This window comes from Aotus nancymaae, unplaced genomic scaffold (genome assembly GCF_030222135.1).
Source record: "Aotus nancymaae isolate 86718 unplaced genomic scaffold, 86718_ANA_hifiasm-v0.15.2.pri h1tg000041l, whole genome shotgun sequence".
NCBI lineage: Eukaryota > Metazoa > Chordata > Mammalia > Primates > Aotidae > Aotus > Aotus nancymaae.
In genome coordinates this window covers 38,679,456-38,706,021 of record NW_026988455.1, presented here as the reverse complement: position 1 = coordinate 38,706,021, position 26,566 = coordinate 38,679,456, and the positions used below count along the sequence as shown (strand labels likewise).

General features: G+C 40.6%; 1 protein-coding gene and 1 long non-coding RNA gene across 5 annotated transcripts in view; one reads left to right on the top strand and one right to left on the bottom strand.

Moving 5' to 3' along the window:
* LOC105718381 (uncharacterized) overlaps window positions 1-22,148 on the bottom strand; it is a 39,233-nt gene extending 17,085 nt beyond the window's left edge. The window contains exons 1-7 of one of the 4 annotated variants that reach the window (XR_001107752.2): window positions 22,027-22,148; window positions 21,575-21,698; window positions 13,793-13,899; window positions 9,117-9,186; window positions 8,134-8,263; window positions 7,277-7,528; window positions 3,701-3,759 (exon numbers count right to left, since the gene is read on the bottom strand). This is a non-coding gene — a long non-coding RNA (uncharacterized LOC105718381). The remainder of the gene's footprint in view (window positions 1-3,700; window positions 3,760-7,276; window positions 7,529-8,133; window positions 8,264-9,116; window positions 9,187-13,792; window positions 13,900-21,574; window positions 21,699-22,026) is intronic. The other 3 variants (XR_001107748.2, XR_010337046.1, XR_010337047.1) reach the window with 3 other exon arrangements.
* Window positions 22,149-22,349: 201 nt separating this feature from the next.
* Window positions 22,350-26,566, top strand: part of RORB (RAR related orphan receptor B) — a 196,166-nt gene continuing 191,949 nt past the window's right edge. Inside the window, exon 1 of the mRNA XM_012454157.2 lies at window positions 22,350-22,988. Within this exon, the coding sequence (XP_012309580.1) occupies window positions 22,982-22,988 (7 nt within the window). The 5' untranslated portion in view covers window positions 22,350-22,981. The remainder of the gene's footprint in view (window positions 22,989-26,566) is intronic.

Here is a 26,566-nt window from a genome sequence, read left to right as displayed (position 1 = left end):
AAACAGTGAAGGTCATTGAAAGACATTTCAGGACAGTATCTGGCAAAAGGAAGGCATTCAAACCTATTTGTTGCATAAATGATTTGAGAAAATGAATTTTCACAGCAACTAAAAAATGGCTAACTCCTAGCATATTCTGAAAAACTATTATATCCTACAGATGTCTATCATTAACTTAAATAAAAATATTGTTTTTCTAAATTACAAGAGTTTAGAAACATAAACAGTTTTTCAAAAGACAAATGATACATAGTAAGTCCTCACTTAACATCATAGACAGGTTCTTGAAACTGTGACTTTAAGCAGAATGATGTATAACAAAACCAATACTTTTGTCATCAATGTTATAACAGAATAATGTTAACTGAAGGCAGCAGTACCTTACTTTCCTTAAAGTCTTAGTTTCTAAAAACCAATTTTGATATTAAGTGAAGATTTACTGTACCAAAATGGATAATGCATCTTGCATTTTCTAAAGAGAAATGGACTTAAGCAGCCTCAAATCCTCTCGAGTACAAGCCCATCAAAAGATAAGTCAGGCTGAGCACAGTGGCTCATACCTGTAATCCCAGTACTTTGGAAGGCCAAGGCAGGAGGACTAATTGAGCCCAGGAGTTCGAGACCATTCTGGGTGACATATTGAGAGTCCATTTCCACAAAAAAATTCTTTAAAAAATTAGCCAGGCATGCTGACCTGCACCCTGTAGTCCCTACTCAAGAGGCTGAGGTGAGAGGATTGCAAGGCTTCAGTGAGCCATGACCATGCCACTGCACTCCAGCCTGGGCAACAGCAAGACACTGTCTCAAAAATAAATAAATAAGAAATAGAAATTGGTATGGTTTTCCCGTGTCCCCACCCAAATCTCATCTTGAATTTCCATGTGTTGTGGGAGGGACCTGGTGTGGGGTAATTGAATCATGGGGGAGGTTATTTCCCATGCTGTTCTCATGATAGCAAAAAAGTCTCACAAGATCTGATGGTTTTAAAAAGAGACATTCCCCTGCACAAGTTCTCACTCTTTTCCCTTGCCACCATCCGTGTAAGATATGACTTGCTCCTCCTTGCCTTCCATGATGATTGTCTGGCTTCCCCAGACACATGGAACTGTTAGTCCAATTAAAGCTCTTTTTTTTTGTAAATTGCTCAGTCTTGAGTATGTCTTTATCAGCAGTGTGAAAACAGACTAATAAAGTAAATTGGTACCAATAGAGTGGGGCATTGCTGAAAAGATACCCGAAAATGTGAAAGCGACTTAGGGAACTGGGTAACAGGCAGAGACTGGAAGTCTGAAGGGCTCAGAAGAGAGAAAAATGTGGGAAAGTTTGAAACTCCCTGGTGACTTGTTGAATGGCTTTGAGCAAAATGCTGATCGTGATATGGACAATGAAATTCAGGCTGAGGTGGTCTCATATGGAGATGAGGAACTTGTTGGGAACTGGAGTAAAGATGACTCTTTCTATGTTATAGCAAAGAGACTGGCAGCATTTTGCCCATACCCTAGAGATCTGTGGAACTTTCAACTTGAGAGAGATGCTTTATCTGGTAGAATAAATTTCTGAGCAGCAAAGCACTCAAAATTTGACTTGGGTACTGTTAAATGCATTCAGTTTTATAAGGGAAGCAGAGCATAAAAGTTTAGAAAATTTGCAACCTGACAATGTGATAAAAAAGAAAATCTCATTTTCTGAGGAGAAATTCAAGGTGACTGCAAAAACTTGCATAAGTAACAAGGAGCCGCACGGTAATCACCAAGACAATGAGAAAAATTTCTCCAGGGCATGTTAGAGGTTTTTATGGCAGCTCCTCCCATCACAGGCCCAGAGACCTAGGAGGAAAAAGTGGTTTCATGGGCTGTGTCCGGGGTCTCTGAGCCATGTGTAACCTAGGGATTTGGTGCCCTATGTCCCAGCTGCTCCAGCATGCTGAAATGGGCCAATGTAGAGCTCAGGCCATAGCTACAGAGGGCGAAATCCTAAGCCTTGGCAGCCTTCATGCGGTGTTGAGCCTGTGAGTGCAAGACGTCAAGAATTGGGGTTTGGGAACCTCTGCCTAGATTTCAGGTGAGGCCCTCATGGAGAACCTCTGCTAGGGCAGCACGGAAGGGAAATGTGGGGTCAGAACCCCCACACAGAGTCCCTACTGGGGACTAGAACCACCTAGTGGAGCTGTGAGAAGAGGGCCACCAGCCTCCAAACCCCAGAATGGTAGATCCACCAACAGCTTGCATCGTGCACCTGGAAAAGCCACAGACATTCAATGCCAGCCTGTGAAGACAGTGAGAAGGAAGGCTGTACTCTTTGAAGCCACAGGGGTTGAGCTTCCCCATGGAAACCTACCTCTTGGATCAGCGTGACTTGGATGTGAGACATGGAGTCAAAGCAGATCATTCTGGAACTTTAATATTTGACTGCTCCACTGGATTTCAGACTTGCATGGGCCTATAGCCCCTTTGTTTTGACCAGTTTCTCCCATTTGGAATGGCTTTATCTACCCAATGCCTGTGCCCCCATTGTATCTAGTAAGTAACTTACTTGCTTTTGACATTACAGGCTCATAGGCACAAGGAACTTGCCTTGTCTCTGATGAGACTTTGGACTGTGAACTTTTGAGTTAATGCTGAAATTAGTTAAGACTTTAGGGGACTGTTGGGAAGGCATGATTGGTTTTGAAATGTGAGGATGTGAGATTTGGGAGGGGCCAAGGGCACAATGATATGGTTTGGGTATGTCCCCACCCCAATCTCATCTCAAATTCCCATGTGTTGTACCTAGTGGATGATAATTGGATCATGGCGGCAGGTCTTTCCCATGCTGTTCTCATGATAGTGAATGAGTCTCACATGATCTGATGGTTTTGAAAAGAGGCATTTCCCTGCATAAGCTCCCTCTCTTTTTGCCTGCTGCCATCCAGTAAGATGTTATTTGCTCCTCCTTGTCTTCCACCATGATTGTGAGGCTTCTCCAGCCACATGAAATTGTAAGTCCAATTAAATCTTTCTTTTGTAAATTGTTCAGTCTTGGGTATGTCTTTATCAGCAGCATGAAAATGGACTAATTCAGAAACAAATAAAAAATTCAAGATAAATCAAAGGTAATTCTCAGAAGACAGTGACCTAAGTACTTTGCTTCTTTCCGTAGCCAATGTACAGCTGAGGTGACTCAAGCAGTAGGAGGCCAGCAGTGCAATTGGGGAGGAGACAGGAGGACATGCAGGATACTTTTTAAGCCTGAAGGAAACGCTGCAAACATCTAAAGAGCTGCTCTCAATCACAATATACAACTTATAGGAGTCTCCATGACACAATGTGAATCAGACAGAAAGGAAGGTAGCCTCCTCTGGCAAAGTATGCTGCAGAGCACTTCAATCTTGAGGCTATTTAAGGGTTTCAAAAGATTGGTAACACGATCCACTCAGTTCATAGAAAAACTATCCCAGCCCTCTTGTTCCTCAGGCCTAGAAAAGGACTACCGGAAAAAATCCAGCTATTTGGAAAATTAACTGCTTTCTTTGTCCCCACTACTTGTCAATATAGCACTTCCCAAGATGCTGAGTATAACCTCAACTCGCACAGACTAACATAGAAAAATAAAAAGAGGCTTGGTTATTTCAAGGAAGCCGACTGTCTTAGTCCATTTTGTGCTGCCACAACAGAATACTAGGGACTGGGTAATTTATGAAGAACAGAGATTTATTTCTTACAGTTCTGGAGTCTGGGAAGTCCAAAATCAAAATGTGCATATTTGATGAAGGCCTTCATGCTGTATCATCCCATGGTGAAAGGTGGAAGGTGAACGGGCAAGAGAGAACCAAAGAAAGAGAGGTGAAAGAAAATCAAGCAGCCATCAAATTTCTCATTTACTACACAAAAATAAAAGAAGACAGTGGAATTTTTTTTTGAGATGGAGTCTTGCTGTCACCAGGCTGGAGTGCAGTGGCATGATCTCAGCTCACTGCAATCTCCACCTCCCAGGTTCAAGCAATTCCCCCACCTCAGCCTCCCGAGTAGCTGGGACTACAGGCACACGCCACCACACCCAGTTAATTTTTGTATTTTAATACGGATGGGGTTTCACCATGTTGGCCAAGATGGTCTCAATCTCCTGACCTCATGATCCGCCCGCCTCAGCCTCCCAAGGTGCTGGGATTATAGGCATAGCCACCATGCCCAGCCAACAGTGGAATATTTTAAACATTTTGTTATTTTGTGAATAAGGAAACAAGAGACACTCTCAGACATGCAAATATTCAGAAAGTACATAGTGTAGAAATCCTTCCCAAGGAAAATACTTAAGAAACTAGTAAAAAAAAAAAAAAAATTAATAGTAAAAAAATCAAACCAAATGTCAATATAGGAGAAAAGTATACCCTGAAATTGGAATAATTGAGATTTCCATTTATTCAGCCTTCTTAGGTAATTTCCCTATTGCCCAGGAGTTCCGGCGGCGGGGTGGGGAGGGCAGGGACATGAATTAAGTTTAAAGCAGTTGTGGATACATACATTCTTCTAGTTACAGGAATTAATTCAGAGATGGGAGCTTGACCAAGTCAAAATTGCTAAGATACAACAAGACTCTCCCATTCTCCTATGCCTGACTAACAGTAACAACATCTGGAATTCTTCATCCACTTTACAATCAGAAGCAAGATATGAAAAAAATGCTAACATTTCGCTGAGGAACATAAAATAAGACAAATTTTTGGAACAATGTGTCACATGTGAGCCCATCTTCCAGGAAAATTCAATATTATAAAAATATTAATTCATCCTAAAGTAATTTATACATTTAATTATAATCCTAAATAAATTTCTGTGGAACCTAACTCTTTTTATTGAAGTCAACAAGATGCTTCTTATAGAACTTAAAAAGATCATTTTAAAATTCATCTGTAGAAAAAACATGAGGAGGATAATTTTTTTAGAAAAAGAACAGTGCATTAGTCTGTTCTCACACTGCTATGAAGAAATATCCAAGGCTGGGTAATTTATAAAGAAAAGAGGTTTGTTGATTCACGGTTTCACATTGCTGGGGTGGCCTTTGAAAACTTACGATCATGGCAGAAGGCAAAGGAGAAGCAGGCACCTACCTTCCTCACAGGGCGGCAGGACAGAGTGAGTGCAAGCAGGGGAAATGCCAGATGCTTACAAAACCATCAGATCTCGTGAGACTCACTCATTATCACAAGAACAGCATGGGGGAAACTGCCTCCATGATCCAATTACCTCCACCTGGTCCTGCCCCAGGGATTAAGGGGATGCACGTGGGCCTTATGGAGATTATGGGGATTACAAGTCACGATGAGATTTTGGGTGGGGACACAGCCAAACCATATCAAACAATGAGAGGCATATGCCCTTCCAGACGCCAAATATATCTTAAAGTTATAGTAACTAAAACAAAGGAAAGTGGCACAATTAGGTCAATAAAACTGAACAGAATCCAAAGCAGGCCCATTTATGCATATAAATTATAGTAAATGTGATGTATCAGTTCACTAGAGGAGAGTTTAGATTTGTTTTGTTGCTGTTGTTGTTTTGTTTGGGGGATTCTTGTTGTGGTTAGCATATATTAAGAGGAGTTTACAATATTCCAGACACTATTCTAAGTGTTTTTCATGTAATAATTCATTTTATCAGTCCCACAATCCTATGAGATAGATAAAAGTGTTATTCACACTTTGTGATAATAAAACTGAGGCACAGAAGAGGCTAGTCATTCTGAACTATGAGCAAATGGTAGAGCTGGAAAATGAACTGGAGAATTTTGACTCCATTACATCATGTAGGAAGACACATTTGATTCCTACTTACATTATACCAAATAAGAAAGCTCAGATTCTTGGCTGAACCTAAAGCCAAACTGTAAAGTATTTGAACAAAATATGGGAGAAAATTCTTACAAGATTGGATTAAAGAAAAATTTGATTGTAAAACACAAAACCCAGAAACTAAAAAGAAAAAAATGTTTTCATGTAATTATATATATATACACAAATATATCTATAATAAAATATCTTATGGTAAGCTAAAAGGTAAATTGCAGAGAGAGAGAAAATGTTTTCAACTCGTATGATTGCAACACAGAATTAATATCCATACTACATAAACACTCCAAACAAATCAACAAGAATAAAGATAAATAATCCATAGAACGAGAATTCCTAACAGCCCATAAACATATGAAAAGGTCCTCAACATCGGTAGTAATCAGGGAAATGTAAATTAAACCAACAGCAGGGTAGCAAGTGCTTCACTGAAGAGTGAGTAACTCTGGGTTGGTGAGGGTAAGAGGAAATGACTACTTTCATACACCATTTGTGGCCATGGAAATTGGAAAAGGACATTCTGGAGTCTGGTCACCAAAAGGTTAAAGTTAAACCTTAGACTCAGCAGTTCTACTTGTTATGGTAAGAGAGTAACTTGTATGTATAAGGGAAGACGATACACACACACACACATGCGCACACACGCACACGCACACAAGAAACTAAAATTATGAGTGTGACTGTAAAGTGGAAAATTCTCCACTAAATGCACTATTTTAGCAATAGTTCCTGCTAGTAAGGGAAGATTGTGGAGGAAGGGAAAGGAAACTGTTCACTCTATATGCTCATATTATTTAATACTTGACTGTTTTATAGTACATAAGTGTTTATGCATCACTTGTGTTATTTAATTTTTTCAAGAATAAATCTTGGTTGTTTAAGAAAATGTCAAAACTAGGTTCTCCTGTGTGCAAATAAAACTGTATTTCACAGTTGCCATTTGCTGTCTCAGTTTGCCGTCTCTGAGACTATTTACATAAATCTAGACAGAGAATTAATGTAACTTTTTGAAACGCATTTACAGAGGTCCACTTGGGCCGTGCACTGTTAGTCAAATCTAGTCCAACTTGTGAATAGTCAAAGGTTTTTTTCCACCCCTTTTCTTCAAAACCCTAACTATAATTCTGGTATCTCTAGCACTGTCTCTTTAGTTGCTAAGGCCTAGCCATGAGTGCCAGGTCAGCTCCTAGCAACAAGGCCCATTGATAGTGCCAGGCCAGCTCCTGGCTGCCAGGGCCGCCCCCACCCCTCTCTCTGAGGACAGTTAGCTGGCATGCAACTCCTGCCCTCTGCCTTCTACTTCTTCCTAAGGTAAGGCAGGAAGTGGAGAAAATACCTCGAGATCTTCAGGGAAAGTGCAAGAGGACAAAATCCATATTCTATGAGTATCTAAGGAACAGAAGCCCCTGTGGCCCTGATGGAGTCATGAAGATACTGTACTGGCCTGCTTACCTCTGGCCTTCATGTAGTGTAAAATAACAATAACTCTCTATGTGGTTCCTCCACAGATGAACTGGTCTTTCTGTGATTTACAAATGCCATCCTCACTTGTATAGAAAGCTCAGTGACAATTCAGGAAAACAAGGTAGAATTGGACCAGGTAGTATGATGAAAAAAGAAGACGGGCAGTTCCTCTTGTTCCACAAGGCTGGTTGTTGTGTAACTCCTGTGGCAGGAGCAGTTGATTCAGGAGTTCTTTATTCCCTTAGGGGAGAACAAATGAGAATAGATGTGATTTTTTTTTTAACTGTCTTTCCCTCCTGCAATGTTCCTTAAAAAGGACCACAAAATGCACACATGTCATTTTGCCTGCCAAATCATTTTCTTTTGGGGACATTTTCCTTTCACACAATTCCAGTAGGGCTGACCCCTTCAGAGATCACCAAGGACCCCTTCCAGACCTGCCAATCAGACCCACAACCATTGGATCAAGGATATGAATATGATCCAGGCCAAACCAATTGATACCAGATCTGGGGCTTTCGCTGAAACTGTTAGAAGAGACATGGCATTTGCACAGAGTTTACTCAGGTGGTAGAATATAAGCTAGAACATCTGGTAACTAGCTTTGCCATTTCCTAGGGACACAAGAAGGAAGACAACATAAAGTAAGACACAGTCAGAAGATGGAAAACGACAAGCCTGATAATAGTGTGTGAAGTCCTATATCCAACTTGTTCCTTCTGGACATAAGCCAATAATTTCCTGTTTTTCTCAAGCTAGTGTTATTTTTTAAGTGCTTGAGTTTTTCCTAACACTTGTAACCCATAGAATCCTGACCATGCAGATATACTGCAGAATTGCCTTACCTTAACAATTAGAATTTCAATAAACCATAAACAAGAGGAGTTGTTCCAAGGAGCAGACTAACATTTAGATAATAGTAATTAGATGCTGGGTGCTTTTGTATATGGTACTTCCTTTAATTCTCAAAAACTCCTGTTGGATTGGTAAGACAAATGAGAAACAATGAAGAGATGGAGCAAATGACCAGCCTCTGACTCTGAATCCTTACTCTTTTCCTGGCCTAATCCTTCTAGCTCAGAGACCTCTACCCTGGCTTCATTCTTCAAGCATAGGAAAGTGGTTACAGAGCTCCCTGTCAACACAGAATTCTGATAAGTCATAAGAAATGTTAACGTTCTAATTAGAAATGCTAGGATCACAGAGAACGTATTAAAATTTTCAAAGCTCAAAACTGTGCCACCTTTGAGAAGTTCTTCAAAGAACTGACTAGTCATGGAGCTTTTATGATAGGGTTGTATTCCTAGAAGACACTTTTCTATCTTCTGAGTTTTCACAATCAACAAATTAAATATCATATGTTGGTGGCTCCACCAGGGCAAAACCTTGTCAGCATTTGATTACATGTTAAAATAATCCATATCTATCTATAATCTCCTATTTATATTAAGATATTTTAAGTCTCTGGTTTTACAGGCAACAGGTCCATAGAACATGTTTTGTTAGGTTTATCTACAAAATAATTCTGCATTTCCAACACAGGTCACTTTAATCTACCAAAAAAAAAAAAAAAAAAAAGATTAAGCAGAATTTCCAGTTTTCAACTCAAAGAAATCTACAGGGTCCAGGTTCAGTGGCTCATGCCTGTAATCCCAGCACTTTGGGTGGCCAAGGCAGGAGGATTGCTTGAGCCCAGTGTTTGAGATCAGTCAGGGAAACATAGTAAGACTCTGTCTCCACAAAAATATAATAATAATAAAAGTAAGCTTAGTGTGGTGGTACACACCTGTAGTCCCAGATACTCAAGAGGTTTAGTTAGGAGGATTACCTGATCCTGGGATTTTGAAGCTACTGTGAGTAGTGATCACACCATTTCACTCCAGCCTGGGTGACAGAATCTCACCAAAAAAAAAAAAAAAGATTTATAAATTTGTTTTGTTTTAAAAAAAACTTTTAAAAACATTGCATGACAAATGGAAGTAACCTAAAGAAATGATTAAGTTAATTGTAATATATCTACTTATTTATAACAAATTATATTAATAATTACAAGATATGTTATAATATTTGCAAAGGACTGTATAAAATTGCACATATATAATAATAATTACATAAAATCCTTTTGCATTTGAACAAAATAACAGAAAAAGAGAATAGAAAAACAACAACAGTATGGTTAAATGTGATTTTAAATAACATTTTTCTTTTTCCAAACTTTCTTTTTGACTATCGTATATGTTTTATAAAATTAAAATGATTATTTTTAAACAAAAGATCTGAACAAACACCTCATTAATGAAGGCATGCAAATACAAATAAGCATATGAGATGCTCAACATGATATGTTATTAGAGAACTGCAAATTAAAATAGCAATGAGATACCACTACACACCTATTAAAATGGCAAAAAAAAAAAAAAAAAAAAAAAAAAAAAACAGAACACTGGCAATTGCTGGCAAGGATGTTGAGCAACAGAAACTCTGATTTACCGCTGCTAGGAATGCAAAATGCTACAGCCACTTTGAAAGACTGGTGGTTTCTTGTTAAAACCAGGCATGCTCTTACTATATGATTCAGCAATCATACACTCCTTGGTATTTACATAAATGAATTGAAAATTTATGTCCATTCAAAACCTGCACACGAATATTTATAGCAGCTTTATTCATAATTGCCAAAACTTAAAAGCAACCAAGATGTCCTTCAATAGGTGGATAAACAAATTGTGGATATCCAGACATTGGAATATTATTATTTGGTACCAAAGAAAAAAGAGTTATCAGCCCATGAAAAGATATGAAGTAAAAGTCAATGTGTACTACTAAGTATAAGAAACCAATCTGAAAAGGCTTACTGTGATTGTAAATATGTGGCGTTCTGGAAAAGGCAAAACTATGGAGACAGTAAAAAGCTCAGTGTTTATCAGGGCTTGTGTCGGGGAAGGGATGACTAGGTGAAGCACAGCGGATCTTTTGGGCAATGGAACTATCTGCATGCTACTACAATGGTGTATACACGTCATTATACACTTGTCAACACCATAGAAGATACAACACAAAGTGTGAACTTTAATGTAAACTTTGAGCAATAGTTAATAATACATCAATATTAGTTCATTAACTCTAAAAACAACTCACCACACTAATGCAAGATATTATTAATAGAGAAAACTGTTGTGGAAGTGGGAGGGTGCATATGGGAACTCTCTGCACTTTCTGCTCAACTTTTCTATAAACCTAAAACTGCTCTAAAAAAATAAGTCTATTAAAAGCTATCTATCATTTTGATGTGATTTACAAGATCATCTTATTAGTACATTTTAGTTTAGCTTTTCATTTAGTTTGCTTAATATTTTAGTTTTAGGGTATTTCTTTTTGTTTGTAAAATTCCTACAAATTTTCTACATAAATTATAAAGCAAAATTATATAGAACAATAATTTTTCAGGTTTATCTATATCTTAGATATAGATATGGAAGGACTTCTGTTTAAATAAATATCAAATGACCCATGATTTTTAACAATTTTTACTGTCTTTGCAATGAAATTTACTCAAGGTGTGCCCTTTGTTGAAATGTATAGGAAATTGAAATGGAAGATTTTACTCAAATCTATATTTATTGAATCTTTAAATGAATGACAAATCCACCTGTAAATATAGTGATGGCTTTGTAAAGTCTGCTTTTTAAACTATGCTTTTCAAAAATAATTCCCCTTTTCCTCCCTAGAGCTGAATTCCTCTCAATCATTTATAACTGCATCCTCTACATTTTTCTCTTGAGTCCAGGATGCTTGTACAGACACCGCGTTGGTCCCCACTCATCACAGCCCACAGGGATCAAAACCTGTTTCCTTTTCCTTAGGCATTTTAATGTTTCCATTTTCTGTTCTTTTGTTACTGCCGAGTTCATTAGTCCTTTAGAAAAAACAATTATTTTTCGAGATTGTAGAGCTTTTTGAGAGCTAATGTAAGGATCTATTATTAACCAAAAACGGTAATTTCCAAGTTAAGAAAACCAATCTGCAGCCAGATTAATAAAGACTTAGCTGTTTCAACATTTCAATGAAACATAAATTTGTCAGGAAAAAAACTGACTCTATGGGAAGGTAGTAACATATGAGAAATATAAGACATACCATAATAAACTACTCTTGATTGAAGATAACTTTGAAAAAAATTATATCTGCACTTCCCTGATATCTCCTAATTCATACATGTGCTACTTTAATAAAAATAAAGTGAAATAACTATTAAGGCAGATGAGTATGTTTTCTTCTACTTAATTTTGAGGTCAATGGGCTTGAGGTTAAAATAGTGATTTTGTAGCCTGCAGTTAGCTGCCCACAAATGGGAAGATGCTGGTCCTTCTAAACCAATAAAGTTAAAGGTGTTTGCTAAATCAGATCCTGCTACCAGCACTACTCCCTCTGCTGGACACTGTTCTTCCATTTCCAAAACTCTTGGGGCAGGAAGTTTATGCAAGGGACCCCTTGGATGTGGCAGAGAACACAAGCTTATTTGCTGCCCCAAACTCCCATTTACCCATTTCATTTATATCCCGCCCATATCTCCAGAAGCAAAGATACAAGTGATCTAAGCAAATCTCTACAACTCTTTATCAACTTATCCCTGAGTTTAAATACATGAAATAACTTCACTAGCCTTCTCTGGGGACACACCTGCACATGTGTTAAGTGTGACATGACATGACCAATTATTTTCAAAGCTATGATTTTCTGCTTCCACTTTGATTACATAACCCTTTGGGACTCATAGCCCATAAAAATTAATTCTTTTATAAAATACTTTTGTTCCTGTTTCTGGTACATTTTGAGTATAACAAACCTATTGAAGAAGAAAAAAAGACTCACTTGAATGTATTGTACCTTCACTGTATTGTAGATTTACTGATATTTGGAAGAAACTATTTTCCTTTTTAACATATAGTTGTCTCATAGCACTAATTTCATTAATTTTACATAATCCCAAATGAACAATACCAGCTTTACCAAAATAATTTTTTATAACTTCATAAAGCAATTTAGTTAATGGATATGTGCTTGCTTTGCAGTAAAGAAAAACAATCCTTTCTGAAACTTTTATTGGGGGACTGCGAACATTGCCTTGTATTATTGGTTTCCTGTTTGCATGTCATACATAAAGTAAACACAAGCAGAAAAGCCCATTACTCCCTTTTCCCAGGGTACACTATGGTTGTTAAAGATAGAGACTGGTAGTTTACAGAGGCCATTAAGAGAAGACCCTTGAGACTTAATTGCCAAAAATACAAACAACAAAAACCCCAATACTACTCTTCAGGACCCAGACAATCAATTCAGTTCTAAGTGATCAACTCCCCTTCACATAAGCCAATAAACAAAGCCAAAGTTGCCCCCTGCTCTTTGTCCTCTTCCCTTTTTCCTTTGTCCCTTCTTCTTTTTCTGCTCACCATCCTCAGGACTCACCCCTGCTTTTTCTCATTCACCGTGGAATGACTCATCTGAATCATGTCCATGAAATATACAATGCACATTCTTTAAAGACATATGTGTGCCTTCCCTGTCTCTCTCAAGGACTTTTTAATCCCTTAATTCTCATTCCTTTTCTTATTCTTTATTCCTACCTTTCATCTCAAGCTCATGTTTTGTTTTGCCTTTTTTCTCTCCTTCTTCTAAGTCCTGGCTGTCGAGTTAACAGAATTTACATTCGGATAAAACGTTTTCTCCACATTTTGACATAAACTGACTGAGGTTGTAGCCATCCCACTGGGGAGTTCAGGTAGACTTGCTTAGAATTTTTTTAAAAAGCATACTGATTTCATTCCTTTACTCCCAGTGTCCCTTCAGAGAGAAAGATAGGCTATTCTAAAATTGGTTTATTTTGATAAAGTATTTTGTCCTTATTTAAAGGGCTCATCTTCCCTCAACCTCTCTTCTCATTTACTAAACAGATTCTGCAGCTCTCCTCATCTGAGAAAATTGGCCTCCCTTGTCTGCTTTGATCCAGAAAATTATGCTTTTATTAACACGAACATTTCCTGATCTCTGCCAATGCACTTAAAATTTCCAGATTATGTATGTGCATCATTTATCAAAATGCCATCAGTTCCCAGGAATGCCAAGCATTCAAACTGAGCGACCTATGGCCTGTATGTGGATGCCTTCTAAGGAAGGGACATGGTGACCATAATCTTAGTCTCTAAGGTAGCTGCAGTTAGCTATATGTTTTTTATTTCAAGGAAAGAAATGTGGCAATAAACTCCAAGGATGAGCTCTCACCAAATTGTAGAATCTCAAGGGAAAACACAGATTCCCATCTACTCCTTTAAGCAATAGAAAAGATGAAAACATTTTGTACTAAAAAATTATCTGATTTTAGTGAGTGTGTTGAAGGGAACATAGTAATTTTAGTGATATTGTAAACATGCAACTATGTATCAGTAACAATTTTGATGTTTGGGAAGAAAAACACACAGTGAGTTCTTTAATCTTTGTGGAAAATACCATGAGTCAAGTTTGGCGTATGTGCATGCCTTTCAACAAAATTCTGTTCAAACTCAAATCTTCAAAATTGTCTTGCCTTGTGTTTTCTCTGCTCATTCCAATCTTCTCTGTAACAGAGAAAGAAAACAACACCATAAAAAGCAGCATTTTGATCACCCAGAGATCCTTTAATTTTTATAAACTATGTCCAGAATTTCAACTTAAAAACGCTAGAGAATATATTAAAAATATATCAAGTGAACAGATGACCTAGATATTGGAATTATCGGACATGGGCTTTAAAGTAATGATGTATTCATATGCTCAAAAAAATAAAGAACAAGATAGAAGATTTTATCAGATAACAGAAATCTATAAAAAAGAACAAAATGGAAATTCTAAGACTAAAGACAGTAACTGAAGTAAATGCCTAAGTAGATAGGTCTGACAACAGACTTGAAGAATGGACATAGTTGAGGAAAGGATTAATAAACTAGAAGTTGATTAAGTATAAAGTATACTGATGGAAGTCTGGAGAACACAAAAAATGGAAACTACATATAAAACTGAAAGGGACATGTGGGACATGGTGAAAGGTTCTAGCATGTATGCAACACCATCTCCCTCCAGAAGGGAAAACAGTGAAAATGAGGTGAGAACTACATTTAAGAGTAAATATTAGCCAGGCATGGTGGCTCACACCTGTAATCCCCAAACTTTGGGAGGCTGAGGTGGGTGGATCACAAGGTCAGGAGTTAGAGACCAGCTTGGCCAATATGGTAAAACCCCGTCTCTACTAAAAATACAAAATTAGCCAGGTGTGGTAGCAGGCACCTGTAGTCCCAGCTACTCAGGAGGCTAAGGCAGGAGAATCACGAACCTGGGAGGCAGAGGCTGCAGTCAGCCAAGATCACACCAGTGCACTCTAGCCTGGGTGACAGACTGAGACTCCATCTTAAAAACTGAAAATAAAAAGAGTAAATATCAAGAATATTCCAAATGCTAAAAGATACCCAGCCACAGATCCAAGAAGTGCTTCAAAGTCTAGAGAGAGCAATTAAAAAGAAAACCACAGCTAAGCTCATCTTCCTGCTATAATCTCACATGGCAGAGAGAGAGAGGAAATTGTGCTGTTTCTTCCTCTTCTTATAAGGGCACTAATCCCATCATAGGGGCTCCACTGTCATGACCCATCTAAACCTACCTGCCTCCCAAAGGCCCTACTTCTTTAGACCATCCAATGGGGGTTGGCACTTCAACATATGAATTTAGAGAGGATACAAACATGCAGTCCATAAACAGTAGGTTCACAGCCAGCTAGAAGTTACATCGCAAATAGCAGATCTGGGAATAAAATCAGTTTTTGTTTGTTTTGATTGCTGTCCTGTTTTATTTACTCTCAAACCAATGTATTAAATCATCACTATATGTCAGTTGCCTTGAAAGGAAAAACAACATTTCATGCATTTTTAATGCGGTTGTAATGAGATCTTGAGTCATCTTACCAAATATGTGAATAAAGTTTTCAAAAAGCAAAAGAATTATTACTTACATCACTTTAACTGTGGCAATTAGTCAAAGTTATCGATTCACTTAACAAACTTACTAAGCATGTACTAAGTGTCAGCCATCATACCAATATATAATACAAAATAAAAGAAGTGTTTACTGCCTCCTGGAGCTAATAATAATATTAATTATAAATTAATTGAGTTCTTTCATTAGATATTAAAAGAAAACAAATAATCATAAATTCTGATGTACACTCTGAAGAAAATAGAGGTTATTTGATAAAGAATTATAAACGAGTGCTCACTTAGATGGCATTATGAGGGACAATTTCTCTAAGACCGTAACATTTAAGCCAGCAATGCTTTATAATCATCAGGGTAGCTATTATGCATTGCTCAAACAGGAACACATTTGAAAATGAAAGGGACACTTTTAACAATTATGCAGGGCTTCAGGGCAAACCATAATATGTATGCACCCTACTTCTAAGTCACGGTAAGGAATATAGATTGTCTAAATGCAATAGGGGTATATTTATTATCTGACTTTTAAAAGTTCTCTCTAACTGCCAGTTGGGAAATTAATGGGGTGAGAGGCAAGAATGGAGGTAGAGAAAATATTCTAAGAATATTATACCCATCTAGGCAGGAGAGGGACAGTAGCTTAGATTGATAAGGCAGTGAAGGTACAGAAAAGCAGGCAATTCAAGATAAACTTTAAAGACTATCAGCAAGAACAGTGAAGTTATACAAAATATTACATTTGCATTTTAATTAATATTTTAATGAATGTACAAGAAATTATCCTAAAGCCTTGTCAGTTGATCTGGAAAGGAACTTCTCAACCTTATTCACAGAGCTATAAACATGAAGAACAAATTATTCACCTGTATCAAAAACCATAAAGAAAAAACCATTTTTTAAAACTTGTCTACCAAATTATCTCCCCTTTCTTATCCACCAACCTCAGTTTTTAGGGTTTTTTTAAAATCTAAATTTTATCAATTTGTAAGTTTGCATACATTTGTTTATGAAAGGCTACTAATCTTTCATCTGTCACATGTGCAGCAAATATTTTCTCCAGGCTATTGATTTTGTTTGGGGGTCTTTGCCATTTAAAATACTTAATTTTGGGCCAGGTGCGGTGGCTCACGCCTATAATCCCAGCACTTTGGGAGGCCGAGGCGGGTGGATCACGAGATCAAGAGATCGAGACCATCCTGGTCAAAATGGTGAAACCCCGTCTCTACTAAACATACAAAAAATTAGCCGAGCATGGTGGCGCGTGCCTGTAATCCCAGCTACTCAGGAGGCTGAGGCAGGAGAATTGCCTGAACCCAGGAGGCGGAGGTTGCAGTGAGCCGAGATCGCGCCATTGCACTCCAGCCTGGGTAACAAGAGCGAAACTCTGTCTCAAAAAAAAAAAAAAAAATAAATAAAATAAAATACTTACTTTTGATGTATAGGAAAATGTATCTAACCTTATGGTGTCTGGGTTTCCTGATGTAGACAAGTTTGTCCCTATTTAAAATATTATATAAATATACACAAAAATGTAATTCTATTATTTTATGTACCTATTTGTTCACATTTAAATCTGATATTGTCTCTATTCTCCTTGGTGTTTCTGAATGTCATAATTTTTTTTTTTTTTTTTTTTTTTTGAGATGGGTCTTGCTCTGTCACCTGGAGTGCAGTGGTGTGATCTCAGCTCACTGGAACCTCCACTTCAGCTTCCCAAGTAGCTGGGATTATAGATGCTCACCACCACTCCTGGCTAATTTTTGTATTTTTAGTAGAGATATGGTTTCAACACATTGGCCAGGCTGGTCTCAAACTCCTGACCTAAATCCACCCACTTCAGCCTCCCAAAGTGCTGGGATTACAGGCCAGAGCCAACATGCCCAGCCTGAACGTCATAAATCTTACTTTGACCTCTAATCAATTTCCAAATCTCCAGTTCTATCAATAGCCAACTACCTGTTGGACATTGTCACTGATAGGCAAAATTGAAAATTCATGTCAATATTTTCCGCTATTTAAAAAAGAATCTGCTCTTTCTTCCTTATACACTTAGATAAGTGGGATATTCATTCTAGAAGCTTTGGTTTGAAATCTCCCTTCCTTTACCCAACACTCTGCCCACCAGCACCACCGGTCTAATCACTGCATTCAATGTCATAGCTTCTGCCTGCGAAATGTGTCAGGCATCCAACCTTTTCATTTTCCCCCCTTTTTTCCTGGTGCTAATTCAATTGAAGCTTACATTATTTACAACCTGAAATATTCATTGCAGAAGTATTTTCCTAAACTCCATGATGAACCAAATCAGGCCATTATTGTTTCATAAATTTTTCACAGTATCCTTTTATTTTTAAAGTCAAATTTCATTGTTCTTGGCGGGGCACAGTGTCTCATGCCTGTAATCCCAGCACTTTGGGAGGCCAAGGCAGGCGGATCACGAGATCGGGAGTTCAAGACCAGCCTGACCAACATGGTGAATCCTTGTTTCTACTAAAAATACAAAAATTAACCGGTCGAGGTGGTGCATGCCTGTAATCCCAGCTACTCAGGAGGCTGAGGCAGGAGAAACACTTGAACCCAGGAGGTGGAGGTTGCAGTGAGCTGAGATCGCACTACTGCACTTCAGCCCAGGCTACAAAGTGAGACTGTCTCAAAAAAAAAAAAAAATACTGATCTTATTTAATGTCATTTTGTGACATATGCCTATTTATCAGGCAAGACTCTAGATTCTGTGGATTCAGCATTGAAAAAAATAAAATAAAATGAAGAAAGTTCCTGCACTCATGAAACACATTTTAGTGGCTATATCTGGGTTTAAATCTTGGATTCAGCATTTTAAAATTTGTGATCTTAGATAAGTAAACTTTTTTAAGCCTCTGAGGTCAGGAGTTTGGGACCAGTGTGACCAACGTGGTGAAACCCCATCTCTACTAAAATATAAAAATTAGCAGGGTGTGGTGGCGGGTGCCTTAATCCCAGCTACTTGGGAAGCTGAGGCAGGAGAATGACTTGAACCCAGGAGGTAGAGACTGCAGTGAGCAGAGATGGTGCCACTGCACGTCAGCCTCCAGTGGTACTCCCTCTCAAAAACATAAATAAATAAAATAAAATTGATAATAGTAATAAATATGAAAATAACTAAATTTAGCTTTCTTTTATAACTACATAACCAAATATCAACCATCATTTTTTGCCCCTCCAAATTAGGAGAATTTAAAATGTAGATTCTCCCCACCTCCTCTTCCTATTCGACAGAAACTAAGAAAGAAGGATCTTATTCAGGTCTTCACTCCATTTGTGGTTCACATCCAGTGATCTCAAGGTTAGAAAGCATTCATTCCACCAATAATTACCCAGCACCTATAAACTACCAGGAGCTCTTACAAACTCTAGGGAAATCCTGGCTCCTGCTGTCATGAATTTTACATTCTCAGATAGGAAATATGGCTCTGATGCCTGCTGGGGCAGTGGTAGCAACCTTTACTCCATGTGAATTCAGTCATCCCTTGGTATCCATGGGGGATTGGTTCCAGGACCTCCCACGGATACCAAAACCCACAGATACTCAAGTTTCTGGTATAAAATGGTGTAGTATTTGCACACCACCTATTCACATCTTCCTATATACTTTGAATCATCTCTAGATTACTTATAATGCCAATGTAAACACTACATAAATAATTATTATATGGTATTGTTTAGGGGATAATGACAAGAAAAAATCTGTACATGTTCAATACAGATGCAATTTATTTTTACTCTGCTCTTGGTTGAATCCACAGATGCAGAACCCACAGACATAGAGGCCAACTTTACACTTAGAGCTACAGATGATCTTGGAGGTAATTTAGACAACTTCCAATCTGGTATAGAAATCTGTATACTAGAGCATCTCTACCAGAACCTTTCATTCAACACTTGCTTGGATGCCTTCAGCAACAGAGAGCTCAGTACTTCACACTTCCCACTTGTAAAAGGTTTGAATGTTAAAAGTTTTTGATTTTTCTGGCTTTTACAATATTTAATAGCAGCTTTATATCTCTTTTCCAACTTTCACAACCACACAGTTCCCTAAATAGAGTTAAACATACCTAATCTTTCAGTCATTCCTAAATATAACATTGTTATTGGTATTGCTAATGTCCCTTCAAGATTCATAATTATTTCAAATATTCCCTGACCAGGGAATACCGTGACTTACCAGCTCAGAATATCGTGAACTATATTTCCTGTTTAAGTATTTTAGGACTGAAATAATTCTAAATGCTGTGGTAACCCTATCTGGTTGGCTTATACTAAAACTTTGCCTTCTTTGGGATATGTGTTGCCATTAATACTTTGTGCTACAGCTCAACCAGAGGGATGCTACGTGTCAGAAAAACAGGTGAGCATGCAAGCCTAAGTGGAATATTATGCAATTCTTGAGGACTGAGGACAGTGCTATGTGACTGATTGTCATTTAATCAAAATGTAACTATCAGCTTAGACTATCCTTTAGGCCCAGATCGAAAACGAGAGTTTCAAGCTTATAGGAAACCAGACATAATCATTCAAATAAAATTACTGATACTGTACTTCATGTGAGCAAGGACATTATATTAACATATTATTATTATGCCACTTGAAATATGGTTATTTGCTGGCAGGTAGGTTATAAAACCATCAGATTATATGTACGTGTTTTGTGAGTTCTTAGAAAATACTTCTTTCATTCGAATTCTTAATATTTATTTTACATAAATGGGATCCATTCAGTTAAAATAAGTGTGAAAATTATTAGAAAATTTCAACAAATCAGTTTTTAAATTTTTAGAAAGATCCAAAATGCCCCAGGCCGCCACATTACAACCAATGATCAGCATTTAAAGAGAAAATGCATACTTTTGCATCACCATAAATAGAGAATATATGAGTTTTAAAAAATGAAATAACATAGTCTTCTAATTAATAATTTATTCAAAAATACTCAGAAGGAATTAAGAAATATGTTCTAAGCAAAATGATGCCTTGTTGAACCCACAAAACAAAGAGAATATAAAAATGTATGGGGGGTAAAATACTTTTTATACATGTGTTGACTACGTTTTTCAAGGACTACAGATATTGCAGCAGTAAAAAAAAAAAAATCAGAATTCAATAAATGTTTAGAAAGTTAAAACAACATAAACGTTTCAATTTTTGAATTTTTTCTAAAGTTTAAAGTCCTGTTTACGCTAAGGAGAAATAGAAATCTAAAATGATAACAACAACAATAATAATTACACAATGTTTACAAAGCCTTTAGAATTTTCAATATTACTGTGTCTCTGCTTGGAGCAACAAAATTAAAATGATATAGTCACAATTTGTTTCTTGACTATTTTATATTCAGTAATTTTTAATGAAGCAAGTAAATTAGGCATAACTTTCTACAGCTTTAACATAGTTATGATGAATATATTTTACTTGATTAAAAATAATAAAACCAGGGAGCCTTAAATATTATCTTAAAAGATTAACTACTGTGTCAATTACAAATCTAGGAGAAAGGTATTTATAAAGGAATAACTATGCTGAACAGTAACTTCCTTTTGTTCATTTCATTTAATTAATGACTCAATCAGCTTTCACTCTTAATACTAAAATTTTCCTAAATTACACATTGGTTTGCAAATGGGATGGCATATAGCAGGGCTATGTCAATTTAACACTGGTAAAAATTCAGCAGATAATTCATTTTTTATTTAATCAAGAAGGAAAAAACTAGTTGGCAGTGTAGAGAGACCTAATTAACTAAATAACTGCCAATTCTACATTGTACTTTGTGTTACATGACATATCATGAATAAATACCAGTCAAAAATCAAATTATTTGGATACTTAAATGATGATGAGGCCTGCTGTGCCAACAGGTATGCTAATGAGTAGACATCTCCCAGACTCAAGGCTGAGTGAATGAGGCAAATCTTTTCACCTCCTAATCTTTTAGGGTGTTCAATTAATGCCAAGTGTTTAAGAAGTTCCCTACTATTGGGAAAGAAGTAGATATAATCATCTATATGCTTATTTTGTCAACTGAGGAGGAAAAACTTGCAAAGGAACAGTTTTGATATGTGTATTAGATTTTTATACAATTAAATGGTCATAGATGACAATTTTCACCTAAGGAAGACAAGTTTATGTTCAGTTACCAATCGCCTCTAAATAGGGTATTATGTCTTCTGATGGCAACTAAAGTTAACGATGTCTTCCTTCTAAAACCTTTCTGAAGATCACCCTACAATCTCACCTTGCAGCCTCAAGCCCTTTGCCTTGAATTAGTAAGGTGGCCATACCGCCAATTTGAGCTGTTCTCCTTCGGTCCTGTAGTCCACGCCAGGGAATTCTCCAAATGCTAACAAAAATCAATTTCCCTGACAAAAGAACACAGACACGAATGCTTTTGTTTTTCTTTTAAAGAAGGGGGTCAGGGAGCCTCCGACCGACGTTTTTAAAGGAAGGGGACAGCTACTTGCATGGGACTGCATTTTAGTTGTGCTAAAAGTGATGGAAGTGGGTTAGCATTATTCCACCACTAACACCCAAAAGACCTGCCCACGGAAACCCCTGCCAGAGACGCGAAGTTTACCGAAACAGCGCTCGGCCAAGCGCTGGCACAAATTCACAACTAACTCTGCCGGGCCCGCAGGGGTGGCGAGAGAGGGGCCTAACGTGAAACCCGGGGAGCCCCGCGTCTCTTGCCTCCGAAGGTCTGCCGCGACCAGTGTCCCGTTCTACGCTGGAGTCGGAAGTGCCTGTCACCTGCGGATCTGCCCGCCTCTCCCGGTCCGCCCTTCTCCTCCGCCCAGTTCGGACAGTCTCGAATTCCCCGTCGCAGCCCCGGCCGCCAAGGACTCCCCGGTCCCCAGCCCCCGCCCCCGCCACCGCCGCGTCCCCTCCCCACGGTCCCAGCCTCTCCAGGCGCTGCCGGGCGCTGATTGGCGGCGGCGCTGACAGCAGGCGGGGCCTGGAAGTCGCGGCCAAGCCCGCCCTCGCGTATAAGCCCCTCTCAGCGCTCTCTCTCCATCTCTCCCCTCTCTTTCTCTCTCGCTGCTCCCTTCCTCCCTGTAACTGAACAGTGAAAATTCACATTGTGGATCCGCTAACAGGCACAGATGTCATGTGAAAACGCACATGCTCTGCCATCCACACCGCCTTTCTTTTCTGTTTCCTTTTTTCCCCCTTGCTCCTTCTCCCTCTTCTTTGTAACTAACAAAACCACCACCAACTCCTCCTCCTGCTGCTGCCCTTCCTCCTCCTCCTCAGTCCAAGTGATCACAAAAGAAATCTTCTGAGCCGGAGGCGGTGGCATTTTTAAAAAGCAAGCACATTGGAGAGAAAGAAATAAGAAAAACAAAACCAAAACAAAACCCAGGCACCAGCCAGCCAGAACATTTTTTTCATCCTTCCTGAAAACAAACAAACAAACAAACAATCATCAAAACAGTCACCACCAACATCAAAACTGTTAACATAGCGGCGGCGGCGGCAAACGTCACCCTGCGGCCAAGGCGTCCGCCTAAAGGGATGGTTTTCTCGGCACAGCAGCTCTTCGCCGACCACCTTCTTCACTCGTGCTGAGCGGGATTTTTGGGCTCTCCGGGGTTCGGGCTGGGAGCAGCTTCATGACTACGCGGAGCGGGAGAGCGGCCACACCATGCGAGGTAAGCGAGTCTGCGGGCACCGAGGCTCCCCGAGTCCGGCCAACTCCATCCGGAAGGGGAGATGGGGGAGGGGAGGGCACCCAGTCGAAGGGGAAAGAGGTTGCCCAGGCGCAGTTGCCGAGTTCGCTCTCGCAGGTGGGGCTGCAAATGGCCTGGGCGTAGAAAGTTGTGGGAAGGTGTTGCTGCCTCTCGGGAGTTCTGGAGGGACGCGGGAGGGCGCTTTTTTGGAGAAGGGGGAGAGGCTAGTTGGATCCGACCAGTCCTCGAGTTGCACTGAATCTTTTTTGCCTGTCGCTCTCGGGTGCGGAAGCGGACGCGGGATGGAGAAAGCCGAGGGAGGGATGCCTCTGGGCAGGAGCAGCTTGGAAGCCCCTGCGCGCAGTGGTCGCCGGCCAGGGTTGGGCGCGCTGGGCGCACAGGCGGGAGCCAGGGTGGACAGGCGCGGGCACACACTCGCCAGGTTACGAGGCGCACTAGAGTCCTGGCCAGCAGGCAGGTCCCTTCGCAGGGGTAATAGGCAGAAGAGCAGTGCTGCGAGGCTGGACGCGGCTGAGGTAACAGTTCGGCGCGCGCCTTCGCGCCGGCGCTGCGCCCTGGCCAGGTCCTCGTGCCCGAGCCCGCGCGGCCCAGGGAGTAGTGCGACCCTGGAAAAGTTGTAATGAGAAAGTTCTGGAGGCTTCGAAAGACCACGCTGCTCACTGCCGGAGAGCCCTGGGCTCCGGCTCTTTTGTCAGATAAAGGGGCCCGTAGTGGAAGGAGGTGCTGGGTGCATCCTCGGGCCAGGACCCTCGCAGCCGCAGGAGGTGGCGGCGGCGGGACCCCGGGGCGAGCTGGGGTCTGCGGGGATGCGCGCCAGGGGGTGTAGCGTTACACCTGCTTCCACTGAACTCTGGGCCTCTGGAAGGGATGGCAGTTGGGCTTCGGGGAGTCACTTGGTCTCCTCTCCTGCCTTGCGGGAGACCTCAGGTTTCCTTCGCGCTGTGCTCGGCCATTCACGCTTTTACTGAAGAGCCAGGCAAGTGTCCGCCTGACACTGGGGATCTGTGCAAGCCTCTGGGCGCCCACCCCCACCCCCGGTCTCTCTTCCTGGTCAGGCCGCGGTTCATCGGGGACTCTTCTCTACCCTTCGCACGTCCCCCTGGGTCTTGACAACAGAAAGTTAGTAACGGTCAACTCCAGACTTTCCTACATCCCGGACCCGGAAAGAGGTGGTCTAGGGAAGAAGCACTTGGGATGTAATCACTGGTCTTCTTCCACTAGCTGTGATTCTCTTCCACTCACTCCCCCTATGCCCCGAGAGGAGCACCCCAGGAGGCAGCAGCTCTCACTCCCACTCCCTCTCGCACGCAGTGAGCCCCGAGCCTGGACTCAAGGGTTTGCTGGCTGGATGCTGGGATGTGTTAGGAAAGGGAAGGAGAAAAAGGAAAGGAGAGAGATTGTCCATGGGGGAGGGGGTTGACTGTAGATAAGAAACAAGGACGTCCTGATGGGATGGTCTTGATTGGCCCGCTCGCTGGGAGTGGGGCACCCTGTGTGCGCGCTGGCTCCAGCTGATTGTCCCTGTTGAGGGTTGGTTACATGCTCCACTGTCTAAATTCTTTCGAGAAACTATACTTGGGCAATTGGCGAGTACAGAACCTTTGCTTAATAAGAGAGGCCCAGTCTTTGTTTTTCTTTTCCTGGCCCATCTCACCATCCCATCCATTCTTTCGGTTTCCCCTGTCCGAGTCTGGAGCTGCCAATTCGTCCCTTCCCTTCTCCCCTTCTAACTTTCCCCCTGTGGCTGGGTTCGTACTTTCCGAAGGTCGGAAACTCAGCTCGGACCTAGCACTAGGACCTAGGGCAAAAAAGCCGCTCACTCCCTACAAGATAGAATGGAGAGCGGCGCGGGGTGGGGGTGGGTTAGTAGCTTGATCTAGCCGCTCCTGAAGCAGCAATTTGCAGATGACTGTCCCGATTCGCCACGGCGGTCGCTTTGAGAACTCCAGAAGTTTGAAGGATTGAAAGCCAAGCGCTGGTCCTACGCTCACCTTGAGAAAACCAGTTTAAGCCCACACACCTATCCCAGACGGCGCCAGCCTTGCCAGGCGCCCGAGGACCCCTTACAACTTCTAACTTGAGACACCTCTCAGGCGGCCTAGGGGAATGCGCTGGAGAAAATGTAAGCTTCAAAGATGGTCAGGTCGCTCTCTCGCCCTTCCTGGCTCTCCTTTCCTGATCCATAGGGTCTTCCCTCACTGACTCTTCCTATTTTCTGCGGACAGTGTCCTTCCACATTGTGAGAGGCTGTTCAATAAGAATGGGATTGAGAAAAGATCCAGGCTACTCTGACGTCTTGTGGAGTTGGGGGTTGAACTTGAGCGTGAACTTAGAAGTGAAAGCGGGAAAGGAATCAGCTTTCGCTCGTGCAGGGCTACTAAGCAGCCTATGTTGGAAGAGGGGCCGTTTTTGATCTGGGCTTTACCGTGGGCCCACTCCATTTCCCTCATCCACGCGCGCGCTTTCCATTCCCAGGTGGCCCTCCTTAGCGCCTGGGCTCCACAGTTTGCAGCTGACAACCGTCCTGGCTGGGGCTGCTTTGCGCGACGGAAAGGTGATCTAGGATTGAGTGGTCTCCCTCGGGGCCAATCCAGCAAACCTATTCCCTCCCCTACTCCTCCCTCGCCTAGGGCATTTAAAAGACTTTATGCCCAGGGAAGCTTCTGGGAAAGAAAAGGGTTAAGAGTCTCTGATCTCTGACGTCCTGGTCCTGCCCCACGGCTGAACTGAGGCCGGGACACAGCGCGGTGGCTTACTCTGGCCGGGGTCGGAGGAGGTTGTATTTGATGGTACACAAAGACTTTCATCCTTTGTCTGTGAGAGGGTACCACAGAAGTTCTAGAGAGGCTTCTCCGTAGATTTCATTATTGAAAGGAGTAACTTCTGACAGGGAAAGGGAGGACCTTTAATTGGGCCCATCAATAAGTGAGAAAGAAGTGAGCCGAGGTGTGGGTTTCAAGGCTCCTTCTTGAAAGATCTGTGGGCTGTTTATCACACAGGGGCGCGGGAATGGTCGGATTTTTCATTCCTGCCTCCACGAAAAACCCTGTTTCCAAAAACAGAGGCACAGATGTCGTCGCAATCAATAGGTGATTGTCGCTGGGGCGGATTAGAAATCTGGTTTTATGTTTGCTATAAACAAGGATTGGGCTTGGCTTTTTTAAAGTCTAGTTTTCATCTGTTATTTTCAGGTAGTTAATTTTTACTAAGTGCTAAACTTTAGAAAAGAGGCAGCTTGCTCTCAGAGGTATGGCAGCCCTTCAGAGGTATGGAGCTCGGAATGTCCTGCTGGCAAGGCCTTTAGATTTCCTAAACAATTCTCGCTCTTAATTTCCTCCACAAGTTCCAATTAAATATTTCTAACCAACATTCCACCTCCCGCAATTAAAAAGCATTGCTGGAAGGACATCTCTGTTAGTAGTCCATTAATAATTGCTCATTAAGTAATCATCAGTAAGCTGTCTTCATTCCAAGAAATGTTATTCAGTTTAAAAGGAAATCTTAAAGCTGTCATTCAAGTATTGTTGAAATAATATATA